The 22,057-nt window shown below is 43.9% G+C and overlaps 2 protein-coding genes across 8 annotated transcripts in view; one reads left to right on the top strand and one right to left on the bottom strand.

Annotated features, from left to right (window-relative positions):
* wake (wide awake) overlaps nt 1–521 on the bottom strand; it is a 51,279-nt gene extending 50,758 nt beyond the window's left edge. The window contains exon 1 of the mRNA XM_036817029.3: nt 449–521. The gene's annotated coding sequence lies outside the window, so the exon portion shown is untranslated. The remainder of the gene's footprint in view (nt 1–448) is intronic.
* Nucleotides 522–1,234: 713 nt separating this feature from the next.
* Nucleotides 1,235–21,787, top strand: loco (locomotion defects). Of its 7 annotated transcripts, none has more exons than XM_065866157.2 (5): nt 1,235–1,601; nt 1,666–3,806; nt 18,930–19,715; nt 19,779–20,885; nt 20,987–21,142. In XM_065866157.2, exons 2-5 carry the CDS (start codon nt 1,674–1,676, stop codon nt 21,005–21,007), a joined length of 4,047 nt encoding a protein of 1,348 aa, XP_065722229.2. In that variant the 5' UTR covers nt 1,235–1,601; nt 1,666–1,673; the 3' UTR covers nt 21,008–21,142. The 7 variants fall into 7 exon arrangements, with proteins under 7 accessions (XP_065722229.2, XP_016938159.4, XP_065722231.2 ...); XM_017082670.4 differs by having other exon boundaries at nt 1,242–1,601; nt 19,779–20,913; nt 20,987–21,787; XM_065866158.2 differs by lacking the exons at nt 1,235–1,601; nt 1,666–3,806 and adding exons at nt 7,825–7,975; nt 10,503–11,559 and having other exon boundaries at nt 19,779–20,913; nt 20,987–21,787.
* Nucleotides 21,788–22,057: the final 270 nt, after the last annotated feature.

Genomic DNA, 22,057 nt, shown 5'->3' with positions numbered 1-22,057 from the left:
CGTAAACAGTCGGGACGGGAATTTATGACTTGGCCTCATGAATATAATCAATGTCAAGAGCGGGGACCGCCAGCACAGACGCCAAGTGCCGTCTGGGGGATCGTACTCTCCCATATTTCTTTTATTTCTACAAATGCCAGTCGCCCCCAGAAATCTGAGTGGCCTGACCAGACGAATCCGGACTCAGCCGTAAAAGAAGTGGGGCAAATCGCTTGCCCGCCTGGCTTAAATGGCATTTCAATTTGGCACTTCCGTTTCCGCAACATTCGCCATCTTCCATTCTATTGGCACAATTCTTTGTCCGTAATGTCCTTGCCAGCATTTCTTTTGGTCCAACAAAAACACGCTCACTGGGATTCACTTTTGCAGGCCCTGCTCGTCACAAGCCGTAACCATTTTTCCGTTATAACTCCGAACACTTCCAATCCTTCGCCCAATAACACTTTACATTTCATTTAACTGCTGTTTTTGGGTTTAAAAAACTATTTCAACACTTTCGCAGCGTTTTTCAAGTGCGCGCGTTCAACCAATGCGTTTGAAAGTCCCAATGTAACTGAAACGGTGGCCCACGGCGTGGGCCAAACACAGCAAACATGCTACGCAGTTGGAAGCTCCGCGGAAGGACTTTAAAGGACGAGCGTTGAAAGCTTTCTTTTTCAAATTGAAAAGTAACTGACAACGACGCTAATGGACAAAAGGTGGTTGCTGTGAAAAGGAGTTCTAAGTGTATTCTACTTAAAAAGTGTGGTGGTTTGCCAGCCCATCATATTCAATGGTATAAAATAAGTAATATAAAAACATCTATGTTACCGATGTTCTTAAAATGTCGATGTTAGATGTCAATAAATTAAAAAATTAATAAGTTTTTTATTTTTAAATTTACGCGGCCTTTTCTTTTTTAGATGAGTGATTCGAGTCCTCGCTAAATATCGATACACGGGTTCGAGTCCAAGGTTGAAATCTCCACACTGGTTAATTCAAGCGGAGACTGAAACCGGTGGTTCGAGTCTTTGATATTTTACATTATCGAATAAAAAGTATCGAATAGACATCAACTAATCTCCCATCTCTAGTTCACAGTTACGCTTGCGCAACGTAAGCAAAAAAGGGAGATAGCAACAACGTAAGTGTCAGTAAAAAAGCGATATAAAAGATTACTGCTCTTGTTCTCCGAGAGGGCGTGAGCGAAAAAGCAGGCGCCGGGACTAGAGATGGAAAATATCGATGTTGGCGAGCCAAACATCGATTACCGATGTCTTGAAAACATCCATCTACGCTTGCGCATTGAACATATTTTAATTACTGAATTAAACCTAGTTAATTGTTTAAAAAATGCATGAGAAAGTTACAAACAAGTTATTAATCGTGTGAAAATGGGCTTCTACACGAGGAAAAGTTAGCCAATAGTCAAATAGAGGCCTAGAAAAGTGCAACAAAATACGCCTGCTACTTTGTGCGTGTGTGTGTGCCATTGATTACATAGTTGGCATAGACCAACGCACAGGTGCGAGCGAGAGGGGGTAAAGATCCGAAAAGGGGCAGCAACACAAACCGCATTCCATTTCCAGAAATCCAGGTTGCAGCTTCCATCCATGAGAAAGGTGCGTATGTCCAGATGTGGGTTAAGATTGCTTTACCAGCTAACATTACTCGATTTCCCACCAGTGAGCGCCATGCACCACCATCATCCGCCTTTGCCCATAACAGGAGCAAGTGGCTCCACTGCAGCGGGAGCGGGATCGGGAGCAGCTGCAGCAGAGGATCCGCCAACGGCTGTCACCACTGGACCTGCCCAAATAACCACCGCAGCCACGCCCTCGGGCTCCAATACCCAACAGCACCAGCGGCGGCGGAAGAAGCGACCCAATTACAACTACAATGGCATCCGCACCGTGGAAGTGCGACGTGGTTACAACGGATTCGGCTTCACCATCTCCGGGCAACAGCCTTGCCGGCTATCCTGCATCATCAGCAGTTCGCCCGCCGAGCAAGCTGGCCTGCGATCCGGCGACTTTCTCATCTCCGTCAATGGCCTCAATGTGTCCAAGTTGCCGCACGAGACCGTCGTCCAGCTGATAGGCAACTCCTTTGGGAGCATACGCATGCAGATCGCCGAGAACTATTACTCGGACAGCTCGGATGAGGAGAACGCCCATGCCACGCTGAGGGGTCAACTGCTGGCCGCCAGTTTGAGGCACAAGCCCAGGTTTCTCCATCACAAGGCGAAGCTTCATAGACTGCGAAACTCGCCGCAGAAGAAGTTAAACCCACCTGAGGCTGTTGAACCCCAGAGTTCCAAGGCATCCCCGGATCACCTGACCCTACGACCCGTACTGGAGGATGCTCCTCTTACACCAAATCTGTCCAAAGCAGCGGACGTGGCCAATGTCAGTGCCATGGTGCGGGCCGTAGGCAGTGCCGCCTTGGAGTATCGCGTTATTGTGGGCTATCTGGGAACCATTGAGATGCCCAAGCAGATTTCGCATAGCTCCAAGCTGCAGACCGTGCGTTCTTGCATTCGCAAGCTGCGCCAGGAGAAGCGACAGCCCACCATTGTGCTGATGTGCATCACGCCGGACAGCCTAAGCCTGCAGAGCGCCGGTGGCGGAGTGCTGGCCACCTACTCCTCGGCCAGACTGAACTTTGTGAGCTCCTCGTCGGAGAGCGAAAATCGATTCTTCGGTCTGGTCACCAGCGCCGTGCACAACACCCAGATCGAGGAGGAGTACGAGCCGAGTGCTGGCAACGGAGCAGCTGCTGGCCACATCAGCATCTCGCACAGCTGCCATGTTTTCGTCATCGACACCAAGCTGATTGAGCATGCCCAGCACTTGCAGCGCGCCCATGAGTTCCGGCTGCAGTGCACCAGGGATCCCATCTCGAATTTATGCCTGGAGTTTCCTAACAACTCGGAGTATGTGGTGAATCTGGTGCGCAGCATGTACACCATGCGCATCTTGCCGCCGGCCAGTCGCAGTCATCAGGCGGACTTTGATGTGGGTGCACCTGGCGCTGCAGGAGGAGCCGGAGTAGCTGCTCACTCGCCACAACCTTCGAACCACAGCGAAATCTCCACCACCACCTCCAATTCGGATTCGGGTATTGGCTTTAACAACGATTGCACGAATATTTCGGATCGCATTCTGGTGGTGGATTTTCTGGGTGCTGGAGCAGGAGCAGCACATGCAGGACCGCCGGCTCATCCGGCCCCAGCTCGACCGCAGGGAATAGTGGGAATTCCAGATAACCGACTGACTGTGCGGGCCATGCCCGATCATGCTGCACTTCTGACATCGCCGCCGGAGAGCTCTTTGCTGCGCCGGCCCAATCTCCTGGCCAGCTTCAATCTAATAAAGAGTCCTGCCACGAATCTCACATCTACCCGCTCCTGTGATGACGTACTCAATCTTTTTGTGGACGATTCGCTTCGTGGCTTGGGGGCCGTGGCTTCCATGGATGACATCTCGCTGCACTCGGCTGCTCCTTCGCTGGAAGAGGGTCACACATTTGCTTATCCATCGTGTGTGCCCCGCAAGATGCGCAGATCTTTAATATTGGAGACACCCACAACGCCGCACAAACTCAGTGCTCAGGTGTTTGGTCAGCCTGGTTCGCGACACTCGCTGGGATTCGAAGCCATCGACAGCGTCCAGTCCTCAGTCAGTGAGGCTTGCATCGACCAGCCTATGGACACGTGGGCCAGCCTGCAGAATCTACATAAATCTCACAAGGATCGGAACAGCCTTTCGACTTCTTCGTCCTCACATTGCCTTCTAGAAGCTACAAACAGTGAACCAGATTTGGGGGTAAGTGGAATTTGTTGATGTTTATGTATTTTATTTTGTATTAGGTTGTTAGTCATGTTTAAGATATTTTATAAAAATAAGTGAACTTGTTTACCAAATATTTTAAATTTGAAATCTGAATTATTCAGAATTCCCTTTGAGAGGGCATTCTAGTTTTGCGCGAGTATATTTTAATGATCGGGAACACCAGACTATATAGATTTATTATATAACCTTTTAGGGATTTTTTTTTTAAATATCATTAGACTGTTTGCTGTCGTTTCAAGTTTCGAACCCTCTGCTTTTGTGAACCGTTCCTGTGCGCGGGCAAAAATCTGTTTACCTGGACGCCGCTCCAAGTTACCTGCGTTCTCGGAGCTTATCGCTCCACACTCCTCTCCGGGCCCCCAGATAAGGGGTCCGAGCTCTCCGACACTCTCTTGGTTCTGGTGGGCCACATATCGGCGATTCCTTTGTCGGTTTACCCGGAGTTTTAGTAGTCACAGTGAAGCTTTGGCAATAGGTGGCCACGGTTCCGCTATCCCCAATCCGAATCTGATTTCGCAGTGCTATTCGCTTGTTTTACAGCCGTGCCGTTACACTGTAGCTTCGATCGCTATTATCGGGATCTGGGGGTCCAAACGCGTCATGGGTGATAAGGGCGGAAATCGCCGGCTAAAAATAAAGTGCTACGCTCCAATGACGTCATGGGCGTAGGTCACGACCAAAACCGAGGGGTATATGTACATATAGCTCCTCCCGAACGGCTGCGTCGACGCCTCCGCCGATTCCTCTGCCTCGGGCTTAATTCAATCTAAAGCAATTAATGGCGTCGACGTCGGCTGACCTTTTCGCTCCTCCAGCCGCCCCACAATCCCCCCGATTCCCGATGGTTATTCGTAATTTAGTTTGATTTTCGATTTGACAACACGCGATTTTTTTCGAACGATTTTGTGCGATTCGGTCGCCCGTTGCGGCAGTTTCACTTTCGTCGCTATATTTTCTGGATTATTTGTTTTGTTTCATGCGGTGCATATTAAAAATAAATAAAATTACCGTCGCGAAAAGTTGCTCCATAAAAAGTTCAACGCCAGTTCAAGGAGCCCCGTCAGCAGTTGTGACTGAAATAGATATAAATAAATTGTCATTACGATAAAACAAGAAAAAGTGTGTACAAATTGCAAGTTCAATTGTTTTATACAGGCAGACAAAAGGCATCTCAATGCAAAAATGTCACTTCGAGAACTCGTTTGTGGCCTGTACTCCGAGGAGAAGGAGATCGAGGTAAGCTAAGGTGGCACCATGTGGATAAATCTCACACTTATCGGTTCCCACTTGATCGATGACTCCCCCTAAAACAAACATGTCAGTTCACTGGAAAATCAACCTCTAATTATGCACAAGTCAACTGTAATCGGAGGGATAGGTTTGGAATCGCCTCTATAAATTATATTACTCACATTTTGTGTCCGTTACCATTACGATATTTGCTTAGTTTTATGCTTGGCTGACTCCTGTCCGATTCACCCTTATATCGGAACATTCCTTATCCCACTCACCACAAAAATGACTAAAATGAACTATGTACAATGCACATACATATATGGTGTTTGGAATTAGTAATCTCTTTCATTTTTTGTGAGCATGGGCTTTATTTTGTTTGCCTATTTCAGCACGTTCTTACACTTTTCATAGATAGAATGCTCTATTTCTTTTCTCATGGTCGCAATCAACAAACAGTGCTTCTTTTGTTTGTGGACCCATATATCTGTGACACCTGGTAGAGTGTTAATTTTATTACATGTTATGTGTTCGGTGGACTTTGACCTGTTGAAGATAGTAAAGGGTGACCCTGATCCTTCCTTAACTCCAAGGAAGTGCGACCCAAATGGTGTTCCTTGCATACCTAACAAGGATTTCCTTATGTTAATTGCAATCATCAAACATTTACATTGCCCAAAATCAAATATAATAATAAGTATAGTCAACTAACATCTATTAATATCAAACTTGCCAAACACATATTTATATAGCACTTAGAAAACGATCCATCATTAGTTTATCTGATAAATTCCTGGTAAATATTAGCCACGTACTTTGGTAACCTAATGGGGCTAAATTAAATGAATTAACTATATTAGTACTTTCCAAGTTTGCTGGTTTAGTTATTTAAAGATTCCTAAAACGATAGCCAGCTGGGACTAATGAGTAAGCATGTCAAGAGCACTTTTGAGAGTTGACTTCATTTTAGTCTATATAAACACGCAATCGGGGACCTAGTTGGCCGGGTGTTCCAACAGGTTGACTCTGGTCTGACGGCATTTTGGCGGTAACCTGCTTGGGTTTCCTTTGAAAAGGTGGAGTGGCACATGCCGTCACAGGTGCAAAGGAAAACAACCCCCGTGCCATAGGGAAAAGGTATAAAAAGAGCAGGGGTGACCCGCTAAATGAACGTTACTTTGCTTCCTTCCTGACCAGAGGATCGTCATGGGAAGTGAGTACGGGTCAAACTATTGTATCTTGACTATCTGGCAGGTTGATTTCTGTACTATTTCGTTGGGTAACTTACGTTTTGTGCAACGGCTAGCCACGATTTGGCCTCTGTGTGCGACTTCTATTACCAAGGCCCAATGAATTCATAACGTATTTACCACCTGACGCTGTGGGAATGGAAAAACCTCCAAACTAGCTGGCCAAATGTATCTGTCAGATACGTCAGACGTGTAATTTTCGCTGGAAATTATTGTCTAAAGTTGTGTGGATGCGATCATCGTCGGTCTTATCAGTATGACTGGCACTCAGCCTAAAATACCAAAGGCCAAACACAAATGGCATGTGACAGACAAAATGTTTATTTTTAAAATGCATTATATTTAGCTGATCCAACATAACCGCATGTGTGCGATTGTTTTGATAGCAGCGAAAATAAGAGCAAGCATTGTACATGGAATATGGGGCGGTTCGAAGTAAATACGTCAGAAATGCCGAAATGCTGCTAATAATAAACACCTTGCGCTCCAAGCACGTAACCCGCCAATTGAAATGACCCAAAGCAGGTGTCTAGAAAAACCCAACCGAAAAGGGCCTTAAGTTATCAGTTAATACGCTACAGACTTGTACTGTCAATAAAGTCAGTCTATATATAACCGGAAGAAAACGTGGAAATCTGTTAAGGGGTGGGTTTATTTGGAAGAAGTCTACATCATTTTAAAAGAAAGCTAATATTTACTTTCTTGATAAAAAAGTATTACTGGCTTGAACAGATTCGCAATTGTTTAACTATTATATCACGCTTTCACAATCTATTCTGATTTGATATACTTTAATCTTATAGATTGGTTTTTGTTTCCGTAAAAAAACGGAAATATTTGAAGACGTATTAGTAAATGTTGTTTTTTAAATTAATTTAATCTTGGAAAATTTCCAGTCAAAGGGGAATATTCGTTCTCTGTATCTCACATCCCATCTCTTCGTTTTCATTGACGTAATAAACTTTTAATTATTATCATTATAACCATACTAACTTATTTAAATCGATTAACATTTTTAGGATGGGCTTTTAGCATTGTGTGACTGGTACCAAGGGTATAAAAGGCTATTATAACTTTCTAACTCAGGTATCTTTTGGAATAGTCCAATCAATATGCGAATTATGGGGTATAAAATCGTTATAAAATGGCATGCGGTTTCGAGTTAATGCATTCAGCAAGTGCCAGGAAAACACCTGACTCTGCTGTTCATTTTCCACCCTGATGTCGGTCTTTATGTTCAGGTTTTAGTGACTAACCGATAGACAACAGTAACAACAACAGCAGAAATTACAACAAAGAGCTAGAACAGCGAAAGCGGCCGAAACCGCTTGAAAACCGCCCCGCGGTTGAAAAACGCGCGCACGCGCTCTTTCTCTCACTCGCTCTCATTGTGCCGCCTCAACAGCTGCGTTGTTGCTGTCTCAGCTGCTTATTGCCATGGGCAGGGTGTTGTTGCTTTCCATTTGAGCCAGGTTAACAGCGACCTAAACGTTGAACACCGCTCAGAAACTCTGAGTCAGTCATCGAGCGCAGTTCATTCGATCACAACGTATCTTTGCTTACCTTATAAAAACCGAAACTCAAGTTTAAAACATCATTAATAGGTTTCGATTACCTAGTTAACTGGGCCAATTCACTTGGCACTTACAAAACCAAAGTGTACGTTTACAAAACATAATAAAAACCAAATCTGATATATCAAAAGAGATATTCACATTGCACAAAAATGAAAATATTATTAAAATGAATTAAAGACTTCAAAGAAGTCCCCAACTGATTACTTTTTTTTTAACCACACGAATTACCTTGGACATAAAAACCCACAGTGAATGGTAAAAAATCCATCAACGCCACTCGAAAATAAAATCTCGCACTCCCATCAAATATTGGCTGGATAAATACAAACAGCCAGTTAATTGAACTTTGTGGCCTGTTTTCTGTGTGTTTTTCTGCCCCCCAAAAATAGAATGTGCTAAATAAATTACAAATTAAGGGGAAACAAAACGAAATGGAAATGTTTTCTTCGTCTCATAAACTTGGCGAAATTCCACTGCACACAATCACACGCATTGAAAACATTCCGTTTCCATTGCCTTGATATGAAAAGTAATCAAACAAATGAAATCCCCAATCGACGTCATAGCTAAAAACCGCGTAAATACCAGAAAACCGCTCGCAAAACGCACTCAAAACGCTAGCGACTTTAAATGCCGACAAAATATGATGGTGCGGTATTTCCCGCAAGACAAATTTGATAATTAATAGCGAGTGGGTGTGCGTAAATGTGTTTATAAACTTTTCCCCGAAGAACTTAAAGAAATGTGAATTACCAAGCAAATTCCAAATACCAACTGTGCAATAAAAACGCTACGTTTTATTCAGAATTATCGCCAACCGCTCGACTGTTCTTTCGCAAATTCCCCATTGAAACAGCCCACGGGTGCTTTATTTATTTGCTCTTGATGTAAACGAAAAGACTAATTCACGCCAAAAATGATTCCACTTAAAAATCGAAGAGTGAAAAATCAAACAAATCGCGCTGCCTTGTTTCTTTTTCCACTTAAGTGCCAAAAATAGTAGATGGGGGCCGATATTCCGACTCTGACCTATTCAATGGAATAGCCCCAGACAGCCTCGCAGATTTATTACACAGGCCCGTGATTCCTGTGGAATTTCCCCGAATTTCGCAAAAAGGCGATCGATTAAATCACTTTCCTAGGGGAAGTATTCTCATTTGATAAATGATGTCACACTTTGTGGCGAGAACAATGAATCGCAATACGAGAAATCACTTTGATCTATTGTCGTCACTGGAACTTACTGAAACGCACTTAGTCACGCCTTCATTTTCAAAGAAAAATATTGTTTTAATATAATCTGAAAAAACAAAAACCACAAAGTCAGGCGATATTTTTGAATCAAGATTAAATTAGGCTTAAAAGGGGTACGGCCTACGTTGTTATTTAGGTTTGAAAACAATATGAATCAAGAACTTAGGGAACTCTGAGATTTCTTGAGTAAGGAAAGGAACTTACTGAAAGGTACTTAGTCACGCCTTAATTTTCAAAGAAAAATATTGTTTTATTATAGTCTGAAAAAACAAAAGCCACAAAGTCAGGCGATATTTTTGAATCTAGATTAAAATAGGCTTACGATGTTATTTCAATTTGAAAACAATATGAATCAAGAACTTAGGGAACTCAGAGATTTCTTGAGTAAGGAAAGTTCTGAGGAAATCTTATTTACAGCTTTGTGGTGACGCGAGCCTAGACACCTAATGAACCTTAAAGAACCTGAACCATTTGAACCTGCAAGGGACATCACCCTCAGAACCTGAGTGGTCACGATTCTCGTATGTCTTTGCTGATACATATATTTCCTCCATTTGGGTCAAAGCTATTAAATTCTTGGCTCATATTGCGCAGTCACACTTTTCTTTGCGCTGTTTACACGGGAATTCCGAAGCTATTTTTGATACCCAAATATTGATAAGAAGGTTTGTTGTTGACTTTAGTCGGGGTAACAAAGCCAGATGCCTGATAGGGGGAAGCGAGTAAATAGCTATTTTTATGGGCGCCCCATTAGTTGTGTTCTATATATTTAGGCCATAAACATAATTTAAACATTTCTCTCATTTGTTTGGATTATGAGGTTCGATATAAACGCATTTGATCCCACACTCTTCGATTGCGTAAACCCACTGGCATCTCCTTATGGGCCACATTATAGGTGACGCACCACTGGATCCCCACTTCCATCGACAGATACATCGACAAGTGACAATTTCCGTCAGTCTTTAGTTATTCCACATGCGATTCGCACGTCTGAAGAAAGCAGTAAAGCGGTAGAGAGTCCATAAAAAAGTGCTTACTCAACTTTGAAGATGTCTGGGGTAGGGGGTTTGGGGTCTGGAGTCTCGAGTCTCGAGGGCGCAGGCGTCCCAGAGAGATACATTCTCGAATTTGCATAGCTTTTCCCCACTTGCGTGAAAAGTTTACCTTTGGCCGGCCATTTGGCCGGGGAAATTCAGTCGTACGCGAACAGTCGAGCAGCGTGAACGTGGCTAAAATCCAAAATATAAAATAGGGAGGAGTATCTCCCCTCAGAACTTTGCGTTTCAATTGCTCAGTGTTGGTGCATTTAAAGTGTCCATAATAATAATCCAATTAAAATTAAACCCATTTAGGCAAGTGCGCGTCATGAACAATACAAATAGTCGAGGCAGTTGCTCCAGAATACCGATTCCAAAGACCCAGGAGAGCATAGCCAGCATGGTGGAGCGCTTTGTCCAGTCGCTGAGCCAGCTGAATGATTCCGGCACCTTTGACAGCAGTTTCGAGATCAAGCGAATCCATCCGGGATCCGGATCCTCTGCGGGATCCACGCCCAAACATGTCCGCCATCGCTGCCTCACCGAGCTGGATCGCGAGCAGTTGTCCCGCTTCGTCCAGGATTTCGAGGAGCGACAGGCCAGCAGCACTCCGAAGGCCAAGTCCAAGATTAGCTCGCCCTACATATGCCGCAAGGCCAGGGAGTTCTATCAGAATGCCAGTGGCCGACGCAGTGCCTCACCGCAAATAAATATTCGACCGGAGACCGTGAAAGAGGAGGAGCAGCCGGTTAGCCCGTTGCCCAGGAGATGCGCCGAGGCGGAGGACCTGATGCCACCACCCATGGCCATGGCCCGTGTCCAAGCGGAACGGCGTAGTTGCCGCAGTGCCTCCCGTGTGCTGCAGTTCTTCAGTTCGGCCACCAAGAGACGAAGTGGCAGCCGGAAATTGAGTGAACCTGAGCCGGAGGACACGAGAGCAGATTCCCCCGTGCTAATCAGAGTGACCAGGGACCAGCAGGAGCAGCTGGGCTGTAGCCCTCTCCCAGTGGCTGCTGCTGGGGAAATCCCCACCAGCTCCGAGGACGAGGAGGAGCACGACGACGGCATCAGCTCGGCCAGCTCCAATCTGACCTCTCAGTCGGGCAGCTCCAACAGCCGCAATCTATCGCCGGACTCCTCCTTCGAGATGCACGCCCCACTCCTGCCCAGCTTCAAGGTGACGCCACCGCGGGCGGTTTGTCGGGCCGGAAGGAATGCCGCCTGCGAATTCGCCCGCTTCCTGCGCGGCTCCTTCCACTCCAAGCGGGCCTCGGTGACCACGCTGCGGCGCTCCCTCAGCGATCCGGATGCAGTGCAGCAGATGGACTTCAGCAAGCCGCCGCCACTTCGCGACACCACCAACGTCATGCGCGTGAGTCACTTCTAGATGCCATTCAGATCCCAATGGGATTAGTCGCCTGGGCATACACCCAACAAAATTTATGAAACTAGATGTTAGACAAATAAGAAAGAGAATTTAAAAATGTGTACTTTTATTTCTGAAAATATTTTACCTAGTGGGCAAACATCAAGACTGCATTTCAAGTAGTAGGTTAAGATCATAAATATTTAAACGTTTTATATATCTTATTTTTACGCCATAAAATCTACACATTTTGATTTAAAACATAAATTAAGATTCAAAATTATAAACAAAAATAAAAAAACAAATAAAAATATCTAAGTACCATATTTTTTTAAAGCAGTGACAATAATTTTTCATAATTAAATAAAAAATTAACTACAATATCAGGTTTTATTTATTTATTTAATGACTACATCCTAGTGCTTTAAGCTCTATAAAAAATGTCTGTAACGAAGAAGAATTTAAGTAAACATTTTAAAATTATTAAGAAATATACCTTTTTTTATTCATTTTGCCCCATGTAGTTGAATGTTTTCAGAAATATTTGTAAATTTGTAGCATTTATAGGACATTTTTCGAAGTTGAGTGTACTTCCCCAGCTGGCGCTAATGTTAACCGCCTCGATTCGTTTCACTCCTTTCCGTTCCGATACGTATAGTTCCGAATTTGTTTACGCCAAACTCTTCATAATTTTTCACTGGAAGCTGTTTATTTACGCCCAAGTCGTCGTCAATCAGTTGCCATTAAAACATGTCCGTAAAATCCGTTGATGGTTGTCCGTATGGCGGCACCTGGCTTCCAGCGAAACCCCCTAAAATGATCCCCAACCAAGTGATCTTTGAACTCGTCGGTTTTATGGTGTTTACCCTGCGATGCATCTTGGACGTACGCTAAATGGCACTACTACTAAGCCATTTAGTTTTAGTTTATTGGCCATTAAAATTCATTTGTTTGTAATACCACAAACCGATCATCGTTCAATTCTGCGCAGGATCAGGGCTGGAATTGAGGAAGGGATCTCAAGATCTACGACTACCAGGTGTCATTTGGAGGTACAATTAGGGGATGGTTGAGATTTTGGTTTTGTAAAATCTAAAGAGAAAAATATATAATTATATTTTTGTTTGGCATGTTAGATTTGATATTTCTTAACATAACAGTTCCTTACTTGGTAATATCAATAATTTCGTGGATTTTACAAAGTTTTTCTGGTGATTCACCAGTAGATTTCTCATTTAAATAAGAGTCTTATTTTTACCTTGACATTTCGTCACCTTAAGTGAAGATGTCCCCATCTAATTCCAAATCGGGACAACGCTTTTGCCAGCCATAATGACTTTCTAATTATCGCATTTGCATGGGCGTCGCGTGCCGCATTTCACTTTTCAATGAGCCCGAGTGGTCATCACTTGCCCCGTCGGTTGCCAAGTGGGGAAATAGCCCACGCCAATACCAATATTTACCATTTCCATTGATCAATAAAGAAATTAAGTAAATATTCTCTTTGAATTGCCCACACTTTGGGCCGTATAAAAGTCGTTAAACGTTTGTGGGCATTGTAAAAATTCCATCCGCATATCCCACCGATTCCTGTATATATAAATACATGCATACATACATATATCTTCCGCCTGGAGTATTCAGAACGCATATGACCCGCATTATCTTCCATAAAATTAACGAAAAACAAAAAAGAAGCAGTGAAAACAAGCAGCATGCCGGATATTTAATTTAATGTGCGCAATTGTTCAAAAAACCGATACAGGGGGGCTACTGTAGTCGGAAAATTTAAATAATTGCTTTATAAAATGTTGAAAGTTACTTATTTTCCAAATATTGGCTTTACTTAGTCATTTGCTTGATGTATTTTGTTTTGATTCAGATTTATAAATATTTTTAAATATGGACCTGAAGTTTACAATCCAAATTTACAAAAGAAAAGTATATTACAATTTGTATTTTACAGAATATTTTTATAACATAAAATGAAAATTAATTTTAAAGATTCTTAAAAATCGTACTTTAATAATTTGAATAATAATTTTTATACTTCCAACTTAAAGATGGAAAAATAATTTTTTTTATAGTAAGGTATATTTTAAATGTTCTCAGAATGTAACTCTTACCGGAGTTTCACTGTAATTCACAAATGTACAACGATGCTTGTTGTTGCATTTGTGGATTTGAGAACGGAACAGATGGGATTGGCTGGAATTGGCTCATTCACGCAGAAACAAACCAGAGCAAAGTGCGTAAAATGTGGAAAATTATGGGTTCCCTTTATTTTTTTGCTGACTGCCATTAGCTAAACAAATCATAAATAACTGTGAAATTATAGACAAAAAACGCGCACGCAGCGAAAAAAAGGAATAGAGTTTTCCAGTGCTTCTCACATGATCTGGAAATTGGCGCAGATGGGGGTCTTCCACGCGTTCTGCTCACTTCCCCAGCTTTCCCTACCCCTCTCTCTCTCATCTCTCTTCTCCTCTCCTTACTTTTGTATATCTGCAAATTGCTTAATTTATCAACCAAATGCGCAACAACAAAGCCAAAGCCGCCCGCATTCCAGTTGCCTTTGCTTGGCATTTTAATTATTCCAATTGTCTGGGGCTCTCTTTGTTTACAGCACTGGAAGGGGGGTGATCGCTTAATTTATTTGCCAGCGTGTTTTGGCTATTTTTAGAGCAATTTATTTACTCGGCGGCATTTTCCATTTTTTTTGCAAAGTACAAATGTTTTTTGCATCATTAAGGCAATTCCATTGCCTACATAAATGGGCAAGCGAGTCATTTGTTGTATAAAATGTGGCCAAAATGCGCTAAGCAACTTAATTAATTGGCCAAAAAGCCAAAAGTAAAAAAACATTTAATTAAGGCAAAACAATAAAGTGCGTCACATGGGGTAAGATAGAGAGAGAGAGAGGGAGAGGGCGAGAGCGAACACACCCACAACAAGCTGTGCAAACTTGTATCTGTGTGTGTGCCGTTCATTCATAAGCAGCAATGCAAACAACAAAAGCAATTTCCAGCAGCCGGTGTCAGGCAAATAGTCAAAAGCAATAACAAAAATAACAACAAAGAGCAATGAACGAAGCAGACATAAAGAGAGAAAAACACAACAAAAGGCATTCTCATTCCCATTGAAAATGAGTAAGCAGCGCACACACACATGAACATTCGAGTTCGAATTTCGAAATCCAGTTTTAGTTGCCTCCCCTAAACTGTTAAACCAGCTGTTGGCCCCAAGATCACTCTCTCTCTCTCTCGCTCTCTGTTGGGTCTATGGATTTTCTTTAAATACACTTTTTGGATTAAATTCTACCATATACTAATTACTAATTACTCATATTACTAAATTACATAAAAGAAATTCACCAATAATCATAAAAGATATTTGATAAAATCCCCTCTTCCATTCCACTCTCCATCGCTCTCTTTTGCAAGTAACATTCAACGCTTAACATTTCTGTTAGTAGAATCTCGAATCTTAACATCTCTGTTGGCTAAACGACGACAACTTCACAGATACTTTTGCGTTTGAATCGACGGGTTGGCGGCTCTCCGCGCGGTTTCCATTTTCCGAAAGATACAAGTACTTCCAAGTGAAATAAAGCAATTACATAAAGTCCAAAGAGTGAAGTGCCGTGCCGAGTAGTGAATTCCAGTGCGAAAGTGTAGCCAAAGCCAGTTGACAAGAGCGTCACGTTTTCGCTTTTTGCCATTGCATTGCCCACGCACTCACACCAACACACCTGGGCCTGGAATACCACAAAATAAAAACGAAATTAAATCTCAAAAAGCCGCAAAAATAACGAATAAGAAGTCCAGAGAATCCGAAGGTTTGTTCTGCCAGATCCACGGGTTTATCAGCGCTTATGGTTAGTTTATCATTTGCATTTCTAATGAGACTCGCCGTCTCTATCTCTATCTTCTTCTCCCTCCTCGCATGAGCCACCCCCAAGCCGCCCTCTTTTCGCTTTATTTTGAATCGGAGGCCTTTCGCTAGATAAGATTCGTTTTCATTGTTCCCTCTATAAGGAGTGTGCAGCACACTCATGCCCACAATAGGGGTCACAAATATATTACTGCTACTATTTAAACTTCACTGGAAAAGAATTTAATTTGTATAACATCTCGTTAAATTCTTTATCACAAGAAGAAAAAGTAATTTTTTTTAACTTGCATGTATATAAATCCTTAAAACAAGTAACTTAACACATAGCTAAATCCTTTTAAGTAGATCTTTGAATTATTATATAAACCGATTTAGTTATTATGGAGAAAATCTAACGTAGAATATATTTTTCAAAATTTTCATATTCTTTAATCTTAAGTTTAAATCCCAATCCATGTGTTCTATTTAATGGCTAGATCCACACAATTTGCAATTCATTAATGACATCTGTTTGGGCCATTAATTCAACCGCAGCTGTATGAGTACAAAAAACACATGCATTCAAAAATATAAGGGCTGGTATGTACGATTTGTCATAAATTCTCTGAATTTCTGGCACACTTCGGTGAACTCTAGACAGAGATAAATATTTGAGTGTTGAGTCTTTGAATGGGACCCCCAAAACTTTCTTCGTCATACATATTTTTGATATCATATTTACCCGCCCTGTTTATCGCCTGAAATGTGTTTCCCAAGAAACAGATATGCGTGATATTTGCCCGATACATCTGGGGAGGGTGCGATGTTCGGGTACGGGTGGGTACCCCGAACGAGACTACGTGATATTCTCAAGTGTCTGGGCACCAGATTACTACGTACGGTATCGCCAAGTCGTCAAGGTGGACGCCCTCCAAAAAGAATGACCAAAGCGAAACCCTTCGATGGATCTCAATTTTCCATCATGTCCAGCAGAGCGTTGCGGTTCCATCGGCTCCAGACTCCAATTACCGCAGCACTGCTAATTAAGTGCCACCCCAGAAGGCGGCGGCAGGTTGCAGATCGGTATTACGGATCGGGATCGGGTTGTGCATATGGAAAAAATGATATTATGGACAGGCACTAAAGAGTGGTAACCCGAGCCGAAAACCATTGCGGATAATTCACTCGTGGGACTTTGTTTGTCTTCAGCTCTTCGCCGTCTCGAAATGCAAACTCAGCTCAATGACTTGGCACTCGGTTGGGGAGCGGGAGATGTAGATGAAGCCAAACCAGAGAGTTGAGCCGAGTCTATAAGTACACTGGGAGAAAGAGTTTCCAATTTGGATACCATCCAATCTATGTAGGCTAATCTGAAGATTGACAATTGGTTTTATTTATAAATTTAAAATTTTCATTTGTCCTGTATCAAAAAACTTATAATATATTTTGTTTAAAGAAGCTATTTTAGTTTAAGACTTTCGGTTGGAGGGTTTAAAAATTAAATCTAATTATGAAAAGAAATCAGCAAAAATGACCTTCAATTGAAATAAGTATTCATACATTATAAATAAGGTAGAAAATTATAGTTATTATGGGATAATTATTAAAATTACTGGTTTCTCCCAGTGTCCAATGATGAGTTTAATATGTGGAGACAGAAAGAGAGGGGTTGCCATGTAAATGGGAATGTGGATGTGAACGTACCCACCATGGCGGCACCGGAAAATGTCCAAGTCAGTGTCCACTGAAGCGGAGAAATATGCCCCGCCCCGCCCTCCCACTTCTGTCCAGTGAACGGAACGGAATGGAGATTGCTGGTGTGTTTTTTTTTCGGTGTATTTTGCTGTGAGATTTCTTAGTGGTCGTACTTAATTGCTGTTCATTCTTGCACGATTCACTCTTGCTAAATTCGGTTACTTTGCCTTTGTTTCCATTCGATTTCGCAATTGCAGCTTGAAGACGACAATCTGTAAATTAGCTAACCCCCGTTTATTTATTTATTTTAATTATTTTCTTTGGCAAATTGCTCACTTCCTACTTACCGACTGCGGACCCCCGATTTCCCCCCTGCAGTAGCCTCCTATTGTTTGGCAATCAGCGTTGATTTATGTTCGCCTCGCCGCTTTTACTCGTTGATTTTGATGAGTGTTTGTCAGCTTGTTTAATGCCGCTTGGAGAATTTTCAGAAATTTGAGGCCCCATTTCAAGAAAAAGCAAAGTCAAACTCAAGTGCAGCTTAAGTAGTTTCAAAGTGTTTTTTTTTCTGTTTTGACCCATATATTTCAATTTGGTTTTTCAGAGGGCGATAAGGTTATATTCTACTGCCATATCTTTTGCATTTCTTATGGCGTCACAAGGGATTTCTTACGATGATGAAATTGCATTTTGTTGGATTTCTTGCTCACAAAGATATGAGAACATTTGAGAGAACTCTTTATCACTTGACGATATAAACGCCATTTCATCTCAATCCGCTCAATTGGTAGCGTGTGTCGAATCAATTTATAACTTATATAAACGAACCTGCCCATTTCGATACAAATTGGTTTCTATTAATGCACAAAAACCAATGAAAATCGCTTTTCCCCTTTTTGGGTTCGAGTAGAGAGTAAGCTAGAACCAACCGGAAATGTTGAAAATTTTCTCTTTTATCTATAACAATCAGAGGCAGCCGACAAAACAAATGTATTTTTGTGTGTTGTTTTTTGAGCTGGGAGTGAGTTATGGTTTCTGCGAAACTTGAGATCTGAATAGAATGATGGGTTTAGGAGTGGAATTCATTAATCTCTCGCCATAAGGGGATGGCGCACAAAAGCTGTCGTTAAACGAAAAGTCGGTGGGAAATGCACAAATACAATGACCAGTTTGCGACTAGAGAGATTCTCTGTTTGTTTGAGCAGCGATTATCGTGGCCCCAAGTGCAGTAAGTAGATGGGTTTGGGTATGAGTATGGGGCACACCATCATCATAATCATCATCAGCATAGGGGAACTCGACTCGAAGCAACTCCCATAGAACCACACCAGAATGTCTTAGCACACAATTGGAAAATATGCTTTACTCGTATTTTTTGGAGGGGGGAAGTAGAAGTCTTACCATGCGTCACACAAACAAATTTATGACTTGACTTGAGGAGTTCAAAAGTTTATCGTGCCCGTCTGACCATGATAATGACGGTCTCTTCTGGATGCCCGCAATTTGTAGCTGTGAATGGCCCATGAATCGACATCTTATTTTCTACTGTATTGCGTACTTGCACTTGCAACAAGTTCACTTTAATTGAAACATAAAGGGTTTGTAAAGGAAAAAACATGTGACATGGGTAGGAAATCATTCTTCTCTTGAAATAATCCAAAAATCGTTATAAAAATAAACCTTTTTCAATATGTTTTTCCATTCTTAAGGTCTAAAACATACTAAAATATCTTAAGTACCTTAGAATCTTTCACATAGATTCTATCACATACATTTATTTAATAACTATATTTTTTTCATCTTTCCAGAACCGCGCTCTGCCCGCCAATGCCTCGCCCTTCCGCCGAGCCTGGGGACAATCTTCCTTCCGCACACCCCGCTCCGACAAGGTGGCCAAAGAGCAGCTGCAGCAGCAGGGCCTGTCGTCGCCAGTGAGACGCACTGCCTCCATGAACGCCTCCGACAACGACATGTACATTAAGACCCTGATGCTGGACTCGGACCTGAAGTCCACACGCAGCCAGCATCAGCTCAGCCTGCTGCAGGTGCCTAAAATCCTGACTACGCCGGCCCCGCCCTCCGCCATCACCGCCTCCGTTCCTGCAGAGGATGCGGCCCAGGAGCATGGCTGCCCCAGCAGCTGGGGTGGTTCCTTTGAGCGGATGCTACAGGATGCCGCCGGCATGCAGACCTTCTCCGAGTTCCTCAAGAAGGAGTTCTCCGCGGAGAACATATACTTCTGGACCGCCTGCGAGCGATACCGTATGCTGGAATCTGAGGCGGATCGCGTGGTCCAGGCCCGCGAAATCTTTGGCAAACATTTGGCCAACAGTAGCAGTGATCCCGTCAACGTGGACTCCCAGGCACGTAGCCTCACGGAGGAGAAGCTGGCCGGTGCCGCTCCGGACATATTCGCGCCGGCCCAGAAGCAGATCTTCAACCTGATGAAGTTCGACAGCTACCAGCGCTTCATCCGCTCGGATATGTACAAGAGCTGCGTGGAGGCGGAGCAGAAGAACCAGCCTCTGCCCTACAGCGGTCTGGATCTGGACGAGCTGCTGAAGACAAATTTTCACTTGGGTGCCTTTTCCAAGGTGAGTTATCAATACATACTGATCTGAATTACCTACTAAAACTAACCCCTTCTCTTTTGAAAGCTCAAAAAATCGGCTAGCAACGCCGAGGATCGGCGGCGGAAGAGTCTTCTTCCCTGGCACCGGAAGACGAGGAGCAAGTCCCGCGATCGCACGGAGATAATGGCTGACCTGCAGAATTCGCTGATGCCGGCGCCACCACTACCGCCACCTGCCCCGCTCACCAGTGCTTCTTTGAAGCTCGTCTCCGGACAGAACTCCCTGAGCGACATACACAGCTCCAGATCCTCGTTGTCCTCCTTTGACGCGGGTACAGCCACCGGCGCTGCCAGTGCGGAGAGCGTTTGCTCGCTATGCCGGGTGATCCTCACCGATGGAGCCACCACTATAGTGCAGACGCGAGCTGGAGAAACAGTGGGAGAACTGGTGGAACGACTGCTGGAGAAAAGGAACCTAGTGTATCCTTACTACGACATAGTGTTCCAGGGCAGCACCAAGTCCATCGATGTGCAACAGCCTTCGCAAATGCTGGCCGGCAAGGAGGTGGTGATAGAGCGCCGGGTGGCCTTCAAGCTGGACCTGCCCGATCCCAAGGTGATATCGGTGAAGAGCAAGCCCAAGAAGCAGCTGCACGAGGTGATCCGGCCCATACTCAGCAAGTACAACTACAAAATGGAGCAGGTGCAGGTGATCATGAGGGACACTCAGGCGCCGCTGGACCTCAATCAACCGGTGACCATGGCCGATGGCCAGCGTCTGCGCATCCTGCTACTCAATTCGGATTTTCAGGCAGGCGGCGGCAGTAGCATGCCGCCGAAGCAAAGCAAACCAATGAAGCCGCTACCGCAGGGCCAGCTGGATGAGCTGACGAACAAGGTGTTCAACGAGCTGCTGGCCAGCAAGGCGGATGCGGCGGCCACCGAAAAGTCGCGGCCCGCCGATCTGTGCTCCATGAAGTCCAACGAGGCGCCCTCGGAGACGTCGTCGTCGCTGTTTGAACGCATGCGGCGCCAGCAGCGCGATGGTGGCAACATTCCGGGCAGCAAGTTGCCCAAGCTCAAGAAGAAGTCCACTAGCAGTCAGCAATCCGAGGAGGCGACGACGGCACAAGCGACCGCGGACCCCAAGAAGCCGATTATAGCCAAGCTGAAAGCTGGCGTGAAGCTGCAGGTGACGGAGCGAGTAGCCGAGCACCAAGGTGGGTAGCCTTGCCGTGCCCCTGCCATAGAATGCCAAGCTGACTGATTTTCCTTTCTTGTTTTCAATTCTAGATGAACTACTCGAAGGCCTGAAGCGGGCACAGCTGGCACGGCTGGAGGACCAACGTGGCACCGAGATCAACTTCGATTTGCCCGATTTCCTGAAGAACAAGGAGAATCTCAGCGCAGCTGTCTCAAAGCTGCGCAAGGTGCGCGCCAGCCTGAGTCCCGTGAGCAAGGTGGCCACTACGCCCACAGAGATTCCACAGCCGGCGCCACGTCTATCCATCACCCGGGGCCAACAGCCGGTGTCGCCGATGAAGGTGGACCAGGAGCAAGAGACTGAGTTGTCTGCCGAGACGCAGGACCAAACGGAATTTGCCAAAGCGCCGCCTCCGCTGCCTCCAAAGCCAAAGGTGCTGCCGATCAAGCCATCGAACTGGGGCGTGGCCGTGACCCAGCCCACGGGCAACTATTGCAACAAGTTCTCCCCCAGCAAACAGGTGCCGTCATCACCCAAAGAAGCCACCAAGCCGGCAACGTTTGTGAGCAAAATACCACTGGAACTGGGGCGAAAGTCTTTGGAGGAGCCGGGCTCGCGGTGTGCTTACCTTGACGAGCCCAGCAGCAGCTTTGTGTGATATGGGGGTGCCCATGGATTTGAAATGGCTTTACTGATCTTGCTTGTATATATATATATGTGTATGTGCACTATTTATTGATACTGTATATCCTACTCTCTGTTAAATTTCCACACTATCCATGACGAACTTTTGTATGTTATCTACTGAGTGAACGCCTGTATTTATAACTAGCAACAATAAGCTTTAGTTTTACCACATTTTGTATAAATATACCACAAACATGTAATAACTCATGCGTGTTATTGGGAAAGGAAGGATTTTCCTATCACTCAATTTGCAGTTTATATCATTAACAGAGTGTTTTCGTAGGTACGAAGAAAAGAAAGTGATTCCAAATAAAATTCCTTTTGACTAAATTGCAACGTTCGGCACAGCACATTTTTGTTATCTATGTCACCAATTTTCTTGTGTTCGTGTGTTTGCGTATTTATACATACATTAGTACATTATAAATGTATTATTAAAAATACCTTATCAACGTTAACATTAATGATCTTAT

Source organism: Drosophila suzukii, chromosome 3, assembly GCF_043229965.1.
Source record: "Drosophila suzukii chromosome 3, CBGP_Dsuzu_IsoJpt1.0, whole genome shotgun sequence".
Taxonomy (NCBI): domain Eukaryota; kingdom Metazoa; phylum Arthropoda; class Insecta; order Diptera; family Drosophilidae; genus Drosophila; species Drosophila suzukii.
Note: the sequence above shows the minus strand (reverse complement) of the source record. Positions and strands in the feature narration are given on the sequence as shown.